The sequence below is a fragment of the Chiroxiphia lanceolata genome, chromosome 4 (genome assembly GCF_009829145.1).
Source record: "Chiroxiphia lanceolata isolate bChiLan1 chromosome 4, bChiLan1.pri, whole genome shotgun sequence".
In the NCBI taxonomy this organism is placed as follows: Eukaryota; Metazoa; Chordata; class Aves; order Passeriformes; family Pipridae; genus Chiroxiphia; species Chiroxiphia lanceolata.
In genome coordinates this window covers 71,377,384-71,397,639 of record NC_045640.1, presented here as the reverse complement: position 1 = coordinate 71,397,639, position 20,256 = coordinate 71,377,384, and the positions used below count along the sequence as shown (strand labels likewise).

Here is a 20,256-nt window from a genome sequence, read left to right as displayed (position 1 = left end):
CTTCAGGACAACGGTCACTGTTGCACAACTTGATGTGCTACACTGCAAGGAGGAAAGGGATTAGAACACAACTAATGAGGAAAGCAACAATGTTTTTATCAGGCAGATAAAAGGTGTGTATACACAGATTACCCAGGCACACACAAATACACACATGCAGGACAGCAGTTAACAGATTCACAAAGGTACCTGTAAGGCAACTGGGAAACTGCACAAACCACAGCCAGTCACTGTTAACACTGAAAGTTGCTCAAAACTTTAGGGAAGCAATTAACCTCCTGGCCCCCGGTTTTCAAGCCCCAGGAGCAGAGCACAGAATTTCTTTTACAATTTATGAACAAGCCAAGGAATTTATATCACAGTCAAAGGATTCTTTTGCTGAATTAACCCCAGCTCCCTCTGACCCTAAGAAGTCATAAAGCAACAAGATGGAGGAGAGGGAGAATGTGCTCTAGTGTTTCGGCTGACCCGCCGAGCGCTGGCTCCGCCGTGCCAGGGCTGGAAGGCAGATGATGGATTGCACCAGGCTCCGAGGCAAACCTCACCCCCTTCCCTCTGCCCCTCACCCCCTTCCCTCTGCCCCTCACCCCCTTCCCTCTGCCCACGCACACGTGAGCACTCACCCCCACCAGCTCAGCCTCTGCAAAAGGCCAAGTGCTGTTAGGGCTCATTTACAGAGCCTTTCTCTAAGACAAAAAGGGATGGAAGCTGCTCAGGGAGGAAGCATGCACAGGTCTGTGAGGAACAATAGTTAAGAACACACGCTGTGTATTAAATAAAAGACAAAACCCCACTGAGCTTCTTTTTTTGTATATGGATTATTAAGCACATCAAAAATACAATTCCAAAGCAGAACCAGGAGGGCACTGAAGAACCTCAACTTCTGTAAAGAACAACTTTATAATACAAAAAGGACAACAACTGATGCACAACTCTCTTTAAAACAACTCTACCTGGTTTTATTTTGTAAATACAGAACAAAGCCTCTTAAACAAAGTAGCTAATAAAACCAAGTCTAGTTGACCACATGCCCAGAAAACAGGATAATGCAAAGGTCTGTACCTGGACCTCAAAACTCCTCACGTGTAATGACTAAGACCAGAAGGTCTTGGCAATATTTACACTGATGCTGTACTGCTTAGTTGCACCAAAAGCCCAGACCCAGCTCAAGGTTTAGTTCACAAAGATGAATCATCCCTTGAAAACAGACAGTGGCTGGCTGTTTCACTTCTAGCCCAGAATGAAAAGTGATACTTTGAAGTCTGACCAAAATAAAAAAAGAGGGCACAGTTTTGAAAGGATGAATTTAAACCCACAGAATTTAACAGATACCAAGAACATGAAGTATTCGTCACTGCAACATCTAGAAACCAAAAATCCGTCTCTGAATAAAGTTCGTGATGAACTGAAAATTTCTTACTGCTCAGAACTTGACTGAAAAATTGTCAAGGATTTTCATAATGCAGGGAAACTTTATTGCTAAGGGCCACCAAATCAGTGCTCAACTTTTTTTTTTTTTGTTTTGCCCTGTTTGCAGATGACAATGATTTCCTTCATCAGCTACCCTTATTTCCCTTGGAAATGATGCACCTCAAAGCTATGTTTCCCCTCAGGCTCACTGAACACTGGACAACAATTCCCTCTTATGATTACCCTGCATGTATTATGGCCATGAACAACATGGTTGAAGTCTTCAGGTACAGCACAAAGCAAAACCATCTCTCCAGAGCTACATGAACCCAACCGTTGCATTTTCTCACTCAACTTTACATAAGGCATTTATTTTGCCATGTAACTTGAAAATAATTGTTTTAAGCCAAAAGTCTCAACTTAGCAGCAACTCCCCCCCATCTTTCCCCAGGAAAATCAAGACATGGTCAGGAACCGTTAACAGCATGACATCAAAAACAACCATGATAATCTGTTTCAGTTAATTCTCCCAGTGAAGGATGGGAACCACAAAATTCTCCACCAAAAATGGGATTGACATCATAATAGCAGCTAGACTGGAAGAGGAAAGGATCAGAGTACAAAATACCATAGTTTAATGTTTCTCCTCTAATAGTGGCTACAAATTTTGCACAGCTCTGTAGGCAAGGTTAGAGATCTCTGGTGTGTGGTTTCGTGAAATTCACCTCAGCCTAAACCCTAAATTTAGGAAAGCCTGCTTGAGAGAGCCTAAATGGAACTGGCAGCGGCACATGTGTGAAAAGCATCTTTACTTAGGCAGCTATAAAGCATTTTCCCAAGAGCTCTCTGCACTGGCAACTTGAAAAACTAAGGCCCCTCTACTCTGTGCAAACTGATGTGCAACACTGACAGTACACAGAGAACACAGCAAACCAAATCTGCTCATGCAGAGTGACTGGAATGTCACAGGAAGGCTGTTTGTTAACTGATGCTCTGACTGCCAAGGGTGAATCTACACCATTTTATGTTGGAGACAAATTATCCCAAAGAAACCTCTTTGGGATGCCACTGATGCCACTTATTCAGATAAAAGCTCACAAAATGAAACCTGACAACAGGCTTTACACATTAAGCAGGTGAAATGTCTGAAAAAGATGCTGTGTTAGGGCCACCTGTAAACTTGCATTTCTGTTTGCAGATAGGTACTTTGTTACAGATTTAGAAAGCATTCTCTGCTCACTATAATGAATAAATACCTGTATGGCTTCGAATATGAACTCTCAGTGTTCCATTGCTTGCAAACTTCTGTCCACAATATGGGCAAATCTTCTCTTTTTCTCCTGTGTGAGTCTGCACGGGGTGGGGAGAAACAAAAATGACTAGTCAGCATAGATTTAAAAGATGTGAAATATGGAACATTCTAACTGTATTGACGTTATCTCCATTATATATTTTATACCATCACATCAGGCAGAGATTCTAAGGAATTAGCTATAGGTGTTCTTTCCATTTTTTTTTCTAAAATTTCTAAACAAATTTTATTATTAATGGCAAAATAAACTGCCTTTTCAGTTCCCAAGTTTACTATTTCCTAAGTAGTTACTTCCATTGCTATTAAAAATGTGTATTTTCATTCTGCAAGAGTAAGACACCTGTTTTTCAGCAAGGTATCTGTGATAGTGGTTTCTAAACCAGCAAACAATGGCTTGGTTACCAGATAAATTTAATGTGCATAAATGGGTCTATTTTTAAAAGCTTATAAGTTCACAGAATTTTAGTACTTTATGAAATGCAGTGAAAATAGTTTCCCCAACCTAACATATATTATACGCAAATATATATATATATATATATTCGAGTTTTTCTGTGGCAAACTCGAACTGGAGCTTTCAAAGGTCTCTCACTACACTGAGCTTGTCTTTTGAAATCAAGCTTTTAGGGGTAGAGGGCCTTGCTGATATAAGAAGAATTGTTTCAAAATGGAAAAAAAATAATCACAAACTCTCCCATCCAACCTCTGTGGTCAACAGCAAGAACACCTTGAAATAAATTACATACAAGGACCTCAGCATTTTTCACAATGTACTTTCCACACCCCATTCTGAACTGAAGATTTTTCTCGGCCTGTTGAGTAACTTTGCCTTATAACTCTGGTTGTTCTTTCAGTGGAGAACTTTGCATTACTTCATTTAAAAGTGTTAATTTAAATGGGATAGGAAAGATAACACATTCAATTACATGTACAGCTGACTATTTGGGTTTCAAGCTTTGCACTCTTCAGATAGGGAAAAATTAATTCTTCCTTTTAGGAAAGACTCTGAAGTGACAAAGTCCTTCATTACAACATAAAAACCATCCCTCACCCAGTACATACTGTGCTGCAGCTGAAGGAAGAGTAAATGAGATCTCATTTCAATACTAGATGGACTTGCATGGTTTTCCTTCTCTGACTTTAGGATATGAATTAAATCCCTCTTGATTAGGATACAGTTATTTAGAAATCACTTGTAACTCTAACAGCAACGTTGGGGAATACCAGAGAGACAGCTATTAACTAATTCCAAAGATCCAAACACAAAAGGGATTTCTGGGATCAATACATTACAACTACAAGGTATCCAGCTAGTCCTAGTCTGACAGCAGCACAAAGCAAAAGCAATTACAATTAAGAAGAAATGTTGAAATTAGTATAGGGATAAACAATAAATGCTGGCTGCTTTCCATTAAAATAAAAACACATATATGTATATGGACATTATTAATGTGAAATAGCAAGTCATACTGAATTTTTTAGAAAGGAATACGAGGAAAACTTTAAAAATCTATGCAGAGCTCATCAATGGAAATATTTTTAAACCTTATGATCCATCTTGGCAAGACCCTTCACCAAAAGTTAAACTGAAGTCAATGTATTACAGGCTAGGAATTAATATGGTCAGTTGATTCTACTCACTTTCTTATGGCTCTTCAGGACTGAGGGTGTCACAAAAGCTTTGTCACAGAGATCACACTTGTATTTCTTATGTCCATCGTGTACAACTTGAATATGAACATTTAACGTGTCCTTTCTTTTGAAAGTAGCATCACAGTGATCACACTTGAAGGTCCTCTCACCTCATAAAGAGAAAAAAACAGGTCTAAAGATACCAGATTTTTGTGGAAATACACTAATGCTTATTGTTTCAGAAAACTGAATATAAGCAGCAAAGACCAATGAGAAGTTAGGCGCTGGGAACAGAAAGAAAAGGAGCATCACATTGGGTAAAAATGTTATGGGGAAATTAAGAAAAAAACAGGCTGCATCTTTTGAAAATAAATTGTAAGAGGCATTTTCCTGAATTTAAAAGAATTCTCAAAACAAGAAATGTTATCTCATTCACATCAGCAGAGGCAAAGTCACGTGACAAACATGGAATAACCGAAAGGTTGTAGCAGCATTACTGTTCTAACTGGGGTGATGTCTGGAGGTTGTGGCAGAGGCCAGGTTAACACGGTTGGAAGTTTTAAAATCCAATTAATTAATTAAAAGCGAGGAAGAGACATATTCTGAACACCTGCATAGGTCTTTTGAGAGAAAGGAAAGCGAATATATGGAAAGGATGATGTCCTTCTCGACAAATGGACACGGCTGATCTTGAACTTTGAAAGTTACATCCTTGACTCCTTTTTGAATTGCAAAACAGAAACACCTGAAAAGGGAGTTTATGAAATATAACTTTTTCCACTAAGTTGTTTGTGAGGTAAAATTTAAGTAATTCTACGTCAATCTGCAGCGTGTTTGCTTCTAAAACAACACGGGGATATTAAATTAAAAAAAATATGTGTTGTAGGTTGAAGTTCAATTTTTCCTAGAAGTTTTGAGCTTCACAAACCATTTGTTTTTCCTGCAGCACAGATAGGTAAAGGCAGCTAAATCCATTTAGAAATTCTGGCCTGTTCCTCTTCCTTCTTTATAGTGGTGTTTCAGGAACAGCTAGATCTGCCACAAATCACAGTCCTAACTCAGAATCTCAAATTTCCTAAGCTCCCATCCTCTTAAAAAAAATTCAAATAGATGTTTTTAGTGAGACCTTCGCCAAGGCCTACAGTTCTACACACTGTGAATTACAGCTTTTGGATAGTCTGCAAATGCTTTTTATTAGATATACATTACTGAAGATGCTTGTAACTTTTCCCTCATCATTTTTAACATTTATCATTGGAAAAAAAATTACAAAATCCACAGCCTTATAAAATTGCAGAAGGTTTGAAAGGCAATAATAAAAGAACAAACTGAACATGGAGTCCAATAATTCATCTAACAGAAACACTGTTATATGAGATTAAAAAAAGAAAGTTTTGTTGGTTTCTTAGTTATACCAATGTGAAAATTTCCCAAATCTAAGTACTGCCTTCTAAGCTACAAGAATTTTAGATGAGTATTTTCTAAAATATAAACTGCTGATGTTCACAGGGTTGAATGGCAGTTTGGGCTCTGCAAACATTAAAGAAGGAGAAAATTCCACCAAAAATGAACTTTCATACAGTCGGTTAAAAATAGGACAGAATGCCAAGAACGAGTTACTCATGAGGTAAAATGGGCACAGCATTTCTCTGAGCTGTTAGTTCTATGCCAGGGGCAGGAAACACGAGCCTGGGCTGGCACAGAAGAGACAATCTCAGCGTCCAGCTCTAAACTGGATTACCCACAAAAGCTGAGTAAGTCACCAAGTTATCTCTGTTTCCACTTCTTCTTTCTTAAAATGGAGGTAACACTATCTCACCGAATGCAGAAATAAATCTCTTGTTGTCAGACCTCAAATCACTGCTAGATTTTCTACAGCATATTTGGATTTGCATTTAAGTGCGTTTAAAGACAAGGTTTGAGTTTGGTTCTGAATTTTCTAACTGCCTGGGGTTAGAGTCGAAACTTAACACCAATTTAACGCAGCAAGTTGCATATTGGAGCAAGGTGCCATATGTCTGTTTTTCTCCGTGGAGGGTGAGAACTGAGGAAGCCCTTTTTCCTCTCTGACTTAGCACTTACTGTTATGGATTAACAGATGCCTTTGGAGGGAGAACGGGGTTCGGAACAAAGCCTTGCACTCCTCACACTGGAACGGTCTCTCCTCAGAATGTGTCTGCAGATGAAAGACAACATGTCAGGGGAAGGGCTCGTGGAAATCAATTAGCTGCCATTATAGTAATTATAGCTAATTTTCTGCACTGGACTCAGGAGGGGATGAAGATTTAAAACAATTGTTCTGCCATGATCCAGAATCCTGGAAGTCAGCACAGTAGCCACTGAGTAACTGTGCCTTCCCAGTCCTCAGAACTGTCACATGGATGTGCATGTAAACAGAGACAAAGATACAGAATAACCAGGGAGAAAAACCTACAAGCTCAGTTGAATTGCCTTATCTGTACTAACACCGGCCTGGAGTACTTATTAATACGAATAAATGCTTCAAAACATGCACACAAACCCCTTTTTCGAAGTTACCATTGATCTGATGCTCAAGAGAGTACCTAACATTTGGCAAAGAAAATTTCTCAAATCATGACAATAGCCTTACATATCCTTGTTTCAGTTTCTTCTATTAAAAAAACCAAAAAAAACCCACAACACTCAAAACACCCAAAAAAACCCCAAAGCCATGGAAGCATCAGTACTGAGATTTTTGTTGGCTGCAGAAGAATTCGCTGTAGCTGAAAAACAGCCTCAAAGCCATGAATAAAATAAAAGACTAAGCTGGGAAGAATCTCCCAAACTACAGGGTTGTTGAAGCAAATTTCTTTTCTGGAGCTTGGTAAACATCCAGCTTTATTCTACTTTTATACATTTCAAAGCACTTTCCCTGTTTCATAGAGTTATTAACTACTGTCCCACTGTAGATAGTAAATTAATCTGTACAACTTATTATCTAGCCAATTTCCTACTATTTTTGCAAAGGAAAGTAGGTTTTTAAAGCACCAGTGTCTCAATATTGTATTAGTTCACAAGGACCTTATTAGAAGCTGCAGTGCCAGGAGAGAAAAGGGGACGGACAGTCAGTGTTCTATAATATGCAGGAAATTAGGTAAACAAGTTAATTAGACTAAGGGCAAATATTAGCATAGCACATATTTATATAATCTATTTTTGCTATTCAAAATACCCTACAACCATTATAGCTATCCCTTCAACTGTGGAGAAAAAGGGGACTGCGGGGATTTTAACCCCAATGTCCTCTTAGCCACACATAGTACCAAAACATGACAGTACTGCAATGGTACAGAGAGGCTTTGGATTCAAAGTCAGTTCCTTGACCTCAGTCTATGTCCCTTAAAGCAAAAAGGCAACTGGAGAACCATCAGATGTGTGGAATATTTCATGTAACTCCTGTTACATGAAATCTGGTGAATGTTTCAGCCCAGGTCCTACAGGTTTCCATCCCAGTTTGCATGAGCTGCCACCCTGCTCACAGCCTGGGCAGTCAGGCCAAGGATTGACAGGACATGAAGAGACTGAACTACCTTCTCACCTCAACAGGGGGTTCCTCCAGAACAGGGCTGAGACATAGTGAGGAGACACTGTGGGGAAGCTGGCAGTGCTGCTGTCTGTGCTGTACCTGTTCTGTGGATAAATAGAAGGGTTCAGTCTCCAGAGCTGTCAATCTGGCACTTTCCACGAGCGCAAAAGTTCATGCTGGTTATTGAAAAAAATGCCCTGCTTTAGAGCACTCACCACCTGAGTGATAGTTCTGAAGAGCACACTGAATTGTACAGAACTCTTTCTTAGCATCTCCTTTAGAGTTCTCCTGGTCTTCTTATCACAACATATGTATTCATGTGCACATCTTAACTTCACTACACAGAAAACCACCTACCCAGGCATAACCTGATGCAAGGGTACACAGATGATCTGCAGCAACTGAACACGGGCTCTTAGGGAGTATTTTGTGGCAGCCTTTCCTACCACAGCATCTGTGGAGGCTTAAGCCCAGCCCAAGGCTACTTATTCCCAACAGATAAACTGATGGAATACAGTTGTTTCAAATCATTACACTCCCCAGGACCAAACAACCCTGGATTAACCATAAACCCTTTAAAATCCTATGTCTGATGACCTATTTCTGCTCACTGTCATATCCTCATAGTTTATTCTCTGAACTCATCCTCTACACACAGCAACAAAGGAGCAGATGGAACAAAAACATCTCCTGGAAGGAGGTAATCTGCATTATATGGCTCAGAACATGCACCCTCATCCAATCCAACCTGCATGAGAGGTGACTGCTTTTATCTGTAGCACAATCCCACACTCCGTTTGCCTCCTCATTTCAGATATTATTGCCTTGCCTTGTCACAGGCACCTTTGAAATGACCCAACATACACACACATCTGAAAGATGTTTAAAAGCACATGGTGTGGGAGCCACCTTTATTCTGATACTTCCAACACAAAATCAGGTTAAATAAACCCCAAAAAGGAACCAGAGAAACAACACCAACAAGTTTCCACACAAATCCTGCAAACAAGCAAAAGAAGTATTGTCCTCTTCCCCTAGGAAGCCTTCCCAAAGTCATGGCACTTAAATCTATTTTGGCATCCCAACCCACCACATCCTTGAGTTACATATGTGACAACTGGTTTTTGTGCATACACATCCATACTCCCCTCTTGTCTCCTACCTCTCCTCACATTGTTTACTCAGTGGAGACAGGTATGCCTAAAAAAAAAATTAATTCAGGCCATCTATGTCAGTCTCCTGCCTCTCCTGTTCATCTCTTCATGGAACAAGTGACTGTAGAGGCCTACATGTGGATGGGGAATCTTTATGTAAACACAGGAATTCTTTCACTATAGGACAGAGTTGATTTACAGCCAGTACTATGTGTAAACAGGTTCAGGAAACAAGCATTCCAACATGCTTTAAGGAATTCTGTCAAAATTAGGTACTCCCTAAATCTGTTTGAATTTTAATATTTTTCCCATTAAGTGGAGCCTCTAATCCTTTCTTATGCTAGTGGTGCTGCTGCTTTAAACACAGAATTGGGTCAAAGTGTTTACTCATTCATACTTAATCCTCAAGTCCATTTTCAACCCAAACTCCCTACCAGTCACCAATGGCAAATTAACACAAGCAAACGTGTAAAAAAAATATTCATTTAAGATAAAGAAGTATCTTTCTAGGTGATATTTTATGCATTTTCCCTAGAATATATCCACTAGAATACATGTGAGATTCTGTCCTGTTTTCTTGAAGCCTAAGACATAATGTTTGGGAGCCAATCTTGTCCTTCAGCAGGCTGCTGCGTGCTTTCCCTGGGAGACAGTCATCACCACTCCATCCTGCAAGGGGCATTAGTACTGCTCTGACAGGATTTATGGCTCCAAGGGCAAGAGATGGTGCAAAGATCCTGTGCCAAATTCCCAGAAGGCATAGAACACGAGCCAAACTGTGAAAGACTTGTAAGTATGGGGATATCGGGGTGGAATTTGTTGTTTTGGTTTTTTTTTTTACAGCCTTGTAATTCTGAAACAGCAATCACGGATATAGACATGCCACGAAAAATTTAAACCCAGGTTAAAACTAGGGACAGGCATTATAGAAATTAGGCCAAGCAGATTTGAGCTTAAATCAACACAAGCAGAACATCCCTTTGTGAGCCTATTTTTCAGGTAACCTTTCTTCTGGTGTTGTTTTACTATGTGAACACTACCAAGTTTAAATCTAGTGTAGTTTGAAAGCATCTGCTGCTAAGTCCAACAATGACTGCAAGAGGACTACACTCAGTTTTATTCAATTGTGGTATTTTAAAAAAAAATAAATTTGAAGACATTTAAAATCAGTTACACTTTTAACTTGGTAACCTAGTATTTAAAAAAAAAAAAAACAAAACCAAAAACCCCCACCAAAACAAAACGATAAAAAAAAAATACTAGAAAATTCAAAATGGGATTTATTTGATGCTTTTAACCAAGCAACTGTGATTTACTTCTGCCTATTTAACTTTTTTGTTTACTAGAACTGATTTAGTATTTTGAGACTTTGGATATAACAAAGAACACTAGCACTACATTCTCCAATACTTTAATCCCATGTTTATAAGCATGGCAGAGCTTAATGATGAACCACTTAAAAGAAGAAGAAAAAAAAATCTGCAAATCTGAGGCTGGCAGACCTGTAAACAACAACAGCAGAGTGCTTTACCTTCTTGTGATTCTTGTAAACATTTCTGTGGGCAAATCCCTTTCCACAAAGCTTGCATTTATAAGGTTTATCTTCACTGTGTATTATTTTGTGTGCAGTCACTTGATCAAGTCGTTTGAAGGACTTATTGCAAACCTCGCAGGTGTAGGGGCGTTTTTCTGCAGAAAATGAGTGGGGGACATTTAATCTCCTGTTTATACAGGGGGAGAAGATGAAAGGCAGAGACAGTCATCTCCTCAGAGAGATTTCTGCAATTAAGTCAACCCAATTAAGATTAAACCAATTAGAAAGACATCTAATGCCCTTTATGTTAGACAGTTAAGTCACTTCACAAAAGATGAGCCATGGTGTATCTCAAGAAATTGGCACATTCTTTGCAATGCTCATTGCTAAAACTAAATTCTGATTAATTAGCTTAAATCAAAAGAGAATGACTTCAAAGAGGAAAACTCTGTTTCCAGATTACAAATGTGAAAGAGGGCATGACAGTTTAAATGTTTTAAATCTTAATTAACAATATACATATTAGCTTCCAAAACCAAGAGTTCCTATGCAAAAAGCCTTTGTGCTTCAACTGGTGACTGCAACTTAACTACACTGATGCTCATCCAAAAGTGTCAGAAGAAAGCCAGGAGCCTCTGAGATACAGATTATGTTTCGAGAAAAGAGCTTTTGGTGTGGACTGATACCAAGAAAATAGTTCAATTGTAAGCCTGTGCAGCTGTAAAAACCTGCATTTGTTTCAATGCTAATGCGTTTGACAGAAGGATGTTTGTGTTCCCATTGTGTTGGTTGATGTTTCTAATCAGCGGTGAAGGACACAGAAAACGCGGGATTGCAGCGACCAGAAAAACCTGGCAGAGCCGATCTGTGTCACACTGCCAAACCCAGGGACCAGCCACTCCCTGCTCACAGTGACCTGTGCCGGCTGAGCACGGGCACAAGGAAATATTTGGATGGTCTATGGAACGGCCTGGAGCATGAGCTGCTTTCCTCTGACCAGAAAGTACGTGCACACGGCCCCACCAATACATACACGAATGTTTCCCTTTTGACCACAGACCACTGGCAGCACGCCCCAGCTCCCGTCCCCTTCTCTTCACTCACTGGTTTTTCCCCTCCTCTCTGTGCCACGTAACCATCTTTTGCCCCATCCCAGCTCACTGACCTCATCTACCCCAGCTGGCACAACAAAATAGCTTGACAGAGCAGCAATAGGGAGAAGAATACAGCATTACACCTGGATTTTTAAAAGGTTTAGATAGGATAGCTTAGATGATTTCCTTGGAACCTGAGATTTGCTTGACCAGCTCAGCACAACGTAGATTTCATCAGCCTTCTATAAGAAACTAGTTCAGGTAAAATCCAATATACATTAAGTACATATCCACATATCCATGGATTTGAGTTATTTTTGTACATTACCTGAGTGAGTTATCATGTGGCGTTTTAGCTGGTTTGCTGAAATAAATTTCTTGTCACATTCCTGACACTCAAAGATCTCGTGGACCTGCAAAATGAGTGTTTAAGAACAATTAAATGCATGCTTCAAACAAGATCATGCATCTTACATATACAGAAAGTCCCTAACAAACTGTAGCTATTTATTAACCAGTTAATGCCATATTAATTCTTATAAATATTCTGTGATTTCCCCTTTGCTGGTCCCTTGGTGAAAAACATCACCTCCCAAAAAATAAAAATTCATAACTGCAAACAAAAAATTACCACTACAACAATGCTGCAAATTTCCATAACCTGTGTTTCTAACTATCAGATCCTTTCAAAATACCATTACTAGGAAAGCACCGAAAAAGATGCAGAATAACTTCTCAGAACACTTCCTTCTAGTCTTATCGGCAAAAACAACACAGAAACCACTTCATAGCTTCTGTACGAATTTTAAAACACAAGAACTATCAAACTCTTGCACGCTTGTTTCTCTTGAAAGCTTTTAGATACAAGACAGTGGAGGGGCAGCAGCGTCTCAAACTGTAAATGCAGTATTTTCAACACTGCAGCACATAAGGTCATCAAGGATGAAATGTTGGGCTACTCCCATATATGTGCTCACTTCTAAGTTTAAGTTCTGTGAGCAACTCAAATTCCAAAACACGAGACCCTGATATATTAAAAGGAATCCTTTAGCAAGAATCTGCAGCAGGGAAGATTAAAAGTCCCCTTGTTTCCTTGCTCAGTATTATCATTGTTGAGCGACTGAACTTTACATTTTACTCAAACTTCAGAACTTAAGTCTCAGAATACAGTTCAGATGGTGTTTTATTTGTTCTACCACAAACTTACAGAAAGGAAATCTTACAACAAACTCGTTCATTCTATTACCCAGTCTTCTGCAAGCTCCTGTGCAGCGTTTCCTGAGTTGTGTTGCTGGGAATTTAATTTTGTTTATACTATCATATCACCTAACAGCCCAAATCATGGACTACTGTAAATATCAGATAGAAGACAGTAATGTCCAACTGGAGGATGAGACAGAAGAGAACGAGTGGATATACACAGTCCTACATTACCTTGAATTTAAAAAAAAAAAAGGCATTACACCAAAAATTAACATGTTACTGTTTCCACAGTCTGGAAAACAAGACGGTAAGATTAAGGGACAGAAGGTGATGACAGCAAGGTTTAATTTTGCATGGCTAAGGAAGATCTTTAGACACTTAAGACACAAGCAAGGCACGAGACACACAAAGTTAAAAATTAGTTGAAATAAAAGATGGCATGAAAGCTACAGATCGTGTCTTCAGAAAATAAACATATGTCAATCCCTTACAGCCACCCTTTTCACCTCCTTTCTCTGTGTTTGCCCCATTTATCTCTTTCTGTTGTTTGGGCTGATTTTTTGTTACGCTCTACCTTTCTATTCTCTGCTTTTAGTTCTTTACATTGATAGGAAATGTGTGGAGAAAAAAAAAATCATCTTTCTCCCAGTCTCACCTATTGGTTTCTTAGTGGTTTTATCGCCTGTATAAATATTTTTGGCAATGATGATCCTGCCCCACTTCCCACAGAAGCAAAGTAATTCAAGTAGACAGACAAGCATGAGCCCTACTATGTGCTATCTCCTTCACTGCCTGATGTGAGTGAACCCAGAATATCTATTTTCTGGATATTTAAAAAGAGAAAAAGTTTGATGCACAAAATCTTCATGGTGATTCTCAAGATGAGTAAGTGCTCAGCTGACATGTCCAATGCTATTTGAGAAACTTGTTAGTGTGTGTGACAGTGTCTGCACAGAATTACAACTACTGAAACAGAACAAACATTTTAATAAAATGGACACACTAGCCAGGATATTCTGCATTTTCAGGGCCTGATGTGTGAAAGGTGCACCAATGCATAAAGCTTTTAATTACATGTGTGGCAAGGCACACCATGATTTGATTTGAGGAGTAACAAAGTTAGACAAGAAAGGACAAGCAAGAAAAACAAATTTAAAAGGAGGGGCCTCATAATTTCCTTTACAACAACATATTTTAATTGATATCATCTATATCCTCAATGGATTCAGGTTATAACCAAGGGCATTATTAAAGACTTACAGTTAATCTGATAAACAGTACAATGCAGCTTTTTGCAAAAACAGAATCTCCTGGGTTTTAGTGATTTATCAAACTAATCTTGCAGGGACTTCCTTTGGGTATAAAGGCTTCAGAATCTCATATTCATAGTCCATCTGTATTTCTGTATGAACACCCTTACTTCCAATAGATGGCTTTTGAACTGTTAACCCCTCCTGTTCTGGTTATAAAAGATTATGTGCACAAACAAAAAGACATTAAAAATTTGGGGTTGAGGAAGGCAGTGTTTTTACTCCTCTGCAGCTCCAATACAAATAACACCTTAGTGGTATGTCAGAAAGCAATGACCGTATTCTACACAAAAACTGAAGGCTTATGAATCTACTTTACGGTCTCTGTACGCTGTCATTACATAACACACTTTAGATTGAGCTTAGTGTTTAAGACTGCTGAAGAGCAGTGGGCAGCTCTGACTTAATGCTGGGATGCATAAATGACACAAGCACAAACATACTTGCATTGGGTAAAAGATGCACTAAAACTTTAGGAAGATTTTTGGTTTAACCAAGCGCGATTACAAAAATAAGCACCCCCAGTGTAATCTGCTGGTTTTGTAACCATGGCAGATTACCCAAAGGCTTGCATTACAGCAGCTTTCAAGTGAGCTGAGCAGCACAGCCTCGCAGCTCAGGGAAGCCAATGCCTGCTGTGAGTCAGCCTTCATCTCACTGACCTTTCGATGCTCTTGGAGATTTGTTGCTGAGGAACATTTCTTATTGCACACTGAACACATCAGCTTCTTCCTAGAATTTCCTGAAACAGAAACAAAATACCACCAACATCTTAAAAAGGAAGTGCTAAGAGAGAACCTAAATATTTCCACTGAGCCTGTGACTTTTCACAGGTCATTTGACTGACATAAGATTTTCACATTTGTAGCCCATCTTCAAAGTGTTCCATATCAGCAGCTCTCTGTGGGTGTCCAACAAACCAGTTACTGATGGAATGTAAATCAAGAAAACTAGAACAATAAAGAAAAAAAACCTTCAAATAGATGTTATCATACCTCACCAATCCCATATGAAGAGCACAATTCACATCTAGGAACAACTCACTGCATAACTGAACAGTTCATTTTTTCCAAAGTTAATACAGGACTTAGTGCAGCAATGACAAAAAAATATCCCAAACTGAAGTCAAAGCCACCATTTCCCATCCTTGTTTATTTAGAAAGCATTAAGCATCCTCCTATATAAAATAATATCTCATTAATGGTCTTTAAATGAATAAAGCAGAGAAATCGTATTGGCACCAGATCATGAACTCAAATCTCATCTAAAATGTAAATTACAAACCAGCTACAGGTCAGATACCAGATGCATTTTCTTTCCCTTTTCACAGCTCTTTTAAAAAGTGACAGACCACTTAATCGGTTTTATCTATTACTTACCTTTAGAAATTCATTTTAGTAACCCACAAAGCCATTTTACTACAAGAAAAAGCCACTATAAACCTAATTCTTTGTTTATAACTACATGCCCATGCAGGATAGTTCCTAGCTTATGTAAAACATGTTCATGCTACACTGAACACTAAAAAGAATGGACACAGACCAAAGAGGAAGAATTCCTACTATGTCGATTCTTCTTACTACAATGCACCCTGTCCATCCATTGGTTCAATAATTAAATGTGTAGTGCAAAAGAAGTATCAAATCTCACAAATGCATTTGCTGTTATAAGACTTATGACAAGCATTTATATATGTAAATACACACATAATACAGGAATACACTTAGTCCTTCAACTCACATGGACATTAGTGAGACCTTTTCAGAGGAAAGGAAGGTAGCAGGGAGTATCTGTTCATAGCTTTGCAAAACAGGGAACACACAACAATCCCTTCTACTTTCCCTTGGCTCCAGGGAACACGAGGCAGGAAGGAATTCTAGAAGTGTCCCCCAGCAGCAGCAGGCTCTTTTCCTTCCTCCACCAACACCACTTGTGACTTGTACAACTGCCAAGGGGTAAAATAAAAGCTCTGCTCATTGTGTGGGCAGTGCAAAAATATCCTCCAGGTATCTGCTCTCAGTCATGTCTGGAGTGATTCAAGAGAACTGTGGAATTCATATAGCCCTACATAACTGACCAAAGCTAAGCCTAAATGTAACAGTGCTCATGGATGAAAAAAATTCTTACTGATACTGAAAAAAGGAGACAACCTTTTAGAAGAGTGATTATGGAAGGTATTTTTTGTATGATTATGCAAGGGTTTGTCAGGAGAAAGTGATTTCACGTAACAAAAATCTTAAAATGCATCTCAGTGGTGCCATCATCAACTAATACACACAACTTTTCTGTGCACTCTGGAATTCTGCTGTCCCCACAGTAGGGATCTCCCACTGACATGGAGATGGGACATGCAGAGAGCAGACTGCCAGGACTGAGACCTGCATTGTGGACCTGAAAGCAGTATTTTGCCCTTTCACGAAGAAAAAAAGAGAATCAAGTTTGCTTGAAAACTATTGATTTGCAGTGCACTGATATAAAAACACCAGGGCCTAAGAGGACTGTCTGGTCTGGCTTCCTGCATGACAGAGGCTACAGAATTTTATGCAACACCCTCATCAAGCCTAATCATTTGGGAAGTATGTCTTCCAGAAAGACATCCCATTGTGTCCTGAAAATACAAAAAAAATCAAGAACTCACCACTTCCTGGAGCAGTTTGTGCAGTGTCAAAAGGGGTTGATTTTCCTTACCACTGAAACATTTTGCTCCATCTATCCTTTGCCTGGCTTAAGCTTCCCAAGATGCCTATTACATTTTCTGCAGGAGACTAATGATTCATCTGCTTTACAGTAATTTCTCCCTGGGGGAGGAGGAATAGTTACTCCTGCAATTAGTTACTTCTTAATTTTCATTTTGATACAAACAAATCCATTTAAAAAAGAAACCAAAGACAATGTTTACTCTGATCTGCAAATTTTAGGGCAGGGACATGTTAGAGGGGGTTTTCTCTGCAGAAGCATTAAGCTCTTTCTTACCACTGTGGACATTTTCTTTGTGCTTTTTCAGGGCGTCCTTACTCTTGAACCTCTTCCCACAGCTTTCTGCCTTGCAGATGAACCTGGCATCCCCTCTGCACGCCTCCTTGTGCTGCTCATAGCTATATGGAATTACAAATAAAGGAAAAAAAACAGCACATGAAGCAGTACCTCCAGAAACCAAACATAACAGCAAGTACTCTGAGCTGAACACATGCTGCACCACAGAGTTCCAAGGTCGCCTCATGCATTACTTACAGCAGAGAGGAAGGAAAGCATTTGACTCCTGTCCCTGTTAGGATTCCCACACACTAAGAAGCTGGAAAGAGAACATGCAAAGGGAGCCCAGCAATGCTATGACAGCAGTCCAGCAACTGGGACACAAAACCTCGATTCTGAGCTGAAGGCAGTATTGCAAACAGAGCACTGAAAGCTTCTGGAGGAGTCTCCTGGGCTGATGTTCTCTGTGCACTGCAGGACACTAAAAGACAAATAAAAGAAGAAAGAGAGTAAGGGGGACATTCTACAACTTACACAGCTTTGCAGCAGCTAAAAACATATATACACATATATATACACTTCTACAAATTTTCAAGTAGGTGAGGAATCTATCTCATGTGTGAAGTCTCCTGGAATTTAGTGGGACTAATCAAAGGCATGAACAGCAAGAGTCAGGATCATACTGCTGTTCCCTCACAAGGATTAATCTTACTTGGCTTGATGCAAATACACAGCACACACCCAACTTCTACTATACACTGGAGGGAACATGGCTAGGTTCAAATGAAAATATTTAATTGCCTCCACCAAATACTTCTCTGCTATGCAATTTTAGTTATCTCCATGAAAGAACACAGATCTCACATAATGCTGCCAGCTCTAGGAAAGTGAACATCATTCAGATGTAAAAAAGATCAATTTATTACAAGAGTAGCCTTAAGTGCATCCTATGCAACGTGTTTCTTTCCAATACAAAAGATTTAGATTAATCATGCTATCTATAATCACTTAAACATCTAATGCACCATCTGTAATTAAATGTATAATAAATATAATATTTCTATTTAATTGCAATAAAAATTATATATATATAAACAACAAGACACAAACATTTCTGTAGAGAAGTAAAACTGTAAGGTGTAGGACTTTAGTAACAAAACCACATATTTACACTCTCAAAGGCAATAAAGAGGTGCTATTAAATCTCACATCTTCCATGTTTCTATTTGGGTTTTTTTATCACCCAAAGTTGGGATTTTTTTTCTTCTAAATCCTTCTTTAATTCTGTACCAACATCCACAGCTTAAAAATTACACCTCCTAAATTGCTAAATATTCCACTGATGGAAACCAGGAGTTTTGCACCAAACTGCAGCTCTGGTCTACAGTGTATGATTTTTAAACATAAAAATTTAGCAACATTTTTGCCTTTCAAATTGAAGTCTCCCACAAATATGAGAAATTAACATATTAAAAGGCTAAAGCAGGGTAAGGGTACAAATACAGAAGCATAAAAATTAAAGCTGAAATTGTGATTAGGTCAAAGAAATAAATGATGGAATGAAATCAATTGAAATGATCCCTGAGAAAACACTCCTGTTTCTACTCACTGTCTTTGTAGAGCTTGTTTAACAGGGAATTTCTTTCCACAATTTCGGCACTTAAATTCCTTTTCCTCACTGGGCTTTTGGTGCAAAGTCTGCAGATGTTCAGCTAGAATCTCCTGGCTGGCAAAACTGGATTCACAGTGTGGGCATGCATGGTCCTCTTTACAGGTGAGGGGATCTGCACGATTGGAGGCAAAACCAGTGGAAAAGAGTAGTTTTCAGGCAATATTTTGGTTACATTAAGAGAGATTTTCTGCCAGAAACAGATGATGCAAAATGGCATCCTGAAATTCCCAAAAGACATTGTCTCTGAGTGGATTATAAACAGCCTATCTTGAGTGGATTACCATCAGCATTACTCCAAATGGAGGCAAAGTATTAAGCTGGGTGTTACTTAAGCTGTTGGCCCCAATTAGTCATGCAGGTTGTGTCTACTCGGACAAAGATGCTGAGAATTCCCCCAACAGCTCAGGTCACCTTCCTTTGCTGAGACATCTCACCTTTAGGATTGGCTGAACAGCTTTATGAAAAGGTTTATTTCTCTCCCATCGAAGCAAGAAGGAAAGTAACCCCCTCAGAGCAAAAACTTAGCTTTCATAAGGCTGTGTCAGGTGAAACAAGCTCTGTCTTTAGTTCAAAAATTAATAGTTACTACTTATGACATCTAGGCTCACTCATCACCCCTTCTTATTAGACAGAAAAAAAACCTCAAGTCAAACTAAAGAGATAAGTCATACAAGAACTCAGACAAAACCCAAGAAACCTTCCGGTTCCCCAGTGGTATGGAGTCAAAGTTCTCTTTCTCCTCTGTTACTATTTTCAGCTCTCAAGTCACCCTATTTTCCACATCTTGCTCACCTGCAATTTTTTCACCAGCTGGCTGCACTTCTTTATTGTTGCCACTGTCTTCAACTTCCTGGATAACGGTTACCTCTTCCTCCTCCTCTTCCTCTTCTTCCATGTCACTGTCCAAGTACCCAATCAGAAGTTCTGTGTCTGTTTCAATATCTTCCACAGCCAGGTAGAAAATATTTTCCCCTTCCTGTTTCAAACAAGCAATAAATAGTTACCTCAGAAAAAGAAAAATCCAGACACAAGTACGGGACTCTGAACTAATATCAGCCCTCAGCTATGGAAGGGTTGGCTCCGTTCCTCAGGGAGCATAGTGCTACAACAGCCTCTTCTAAGTCTCCTTTTTTCCAGCGTGGCTACATGGACAAAATGCATGACTATTCTGGTATTTGGGAAATATTCCCCTGCCTCACCTGGGAGGCTTTTCCACTATGCACTGTAGTTTAGACCAAAGCGAAGATAGCTCTAAAGTCCTCTCCTGCCACACTCTGCTTGACAAGAACTTCGGAGTTTGAAAATGAAATATTTGAGCATTAGAAAAATAGCAAAATGTAGATAATTAACACAGCTTAGCTCTGTCCCCAGTCGGCTGCATCAATTCTAACACAGCTTTCAGCAGCATGCTTACA

At 39.2% G+C, this 20,256-nt stretch overlaps 1 protein-coding gene across 3 annotated transcripts in view; it reads right to left on the bottom strand.

Annotated features, from left to right (window-relative positions):
* The window catches only part of PRDM5 (PR/SET domain 5), a 57,010-nt gene that overhangs the window by 20,677 nt on the left and 16,077 nt on the right, over positions 1-20,256 (bottom strand). For 2 of the 3 annotated variants that reach the window (XM_032686938.1, XM_032686937.1), the window contains exons 4-13: positions 19,634-19,817; positions 18,779-18,953; positions 17,558-17,650; positions 17,170-17,291; positions 14,859-14,938; positions 12,012-12,096; positions 10,587-10,744; positions 6,437-6,530; positions 4,364-4,524; positions 2,667-2,760 (exon numbers count right to left, since the gene is read on the bottom strand). In XM_032686938.1, coding sequence (XP_032542829.1) covers positions 2,667-2,760; positions 4,364-4,524; positions 6,437-6,530; positions 10,587-10,744; positions 12,012-12,096; positions 14,859-14,938; positions 17,170-17,291; positions 17,558-17,650; positions 18,779-18,953; positions 19,634-19,817 — 1,246 coding nt within the window. Of the gene's footprint in view, positions 1-2,666; positions 2,761-4,363; positions 4,525-6,436; positions 6,531-7,913; positions 8,006-10,586; positions 10,745-12,011; positions 12,097-14,858; positions 14,939-17,169; positions 17,292-17,557; positions 17,651-18,778; positions 18,954-19,633; positions 19,818-20,256 lie in introns of all 3 variants that reach the window. The other variant, XM_032686939.1, reaches the window with a different exon arrangement.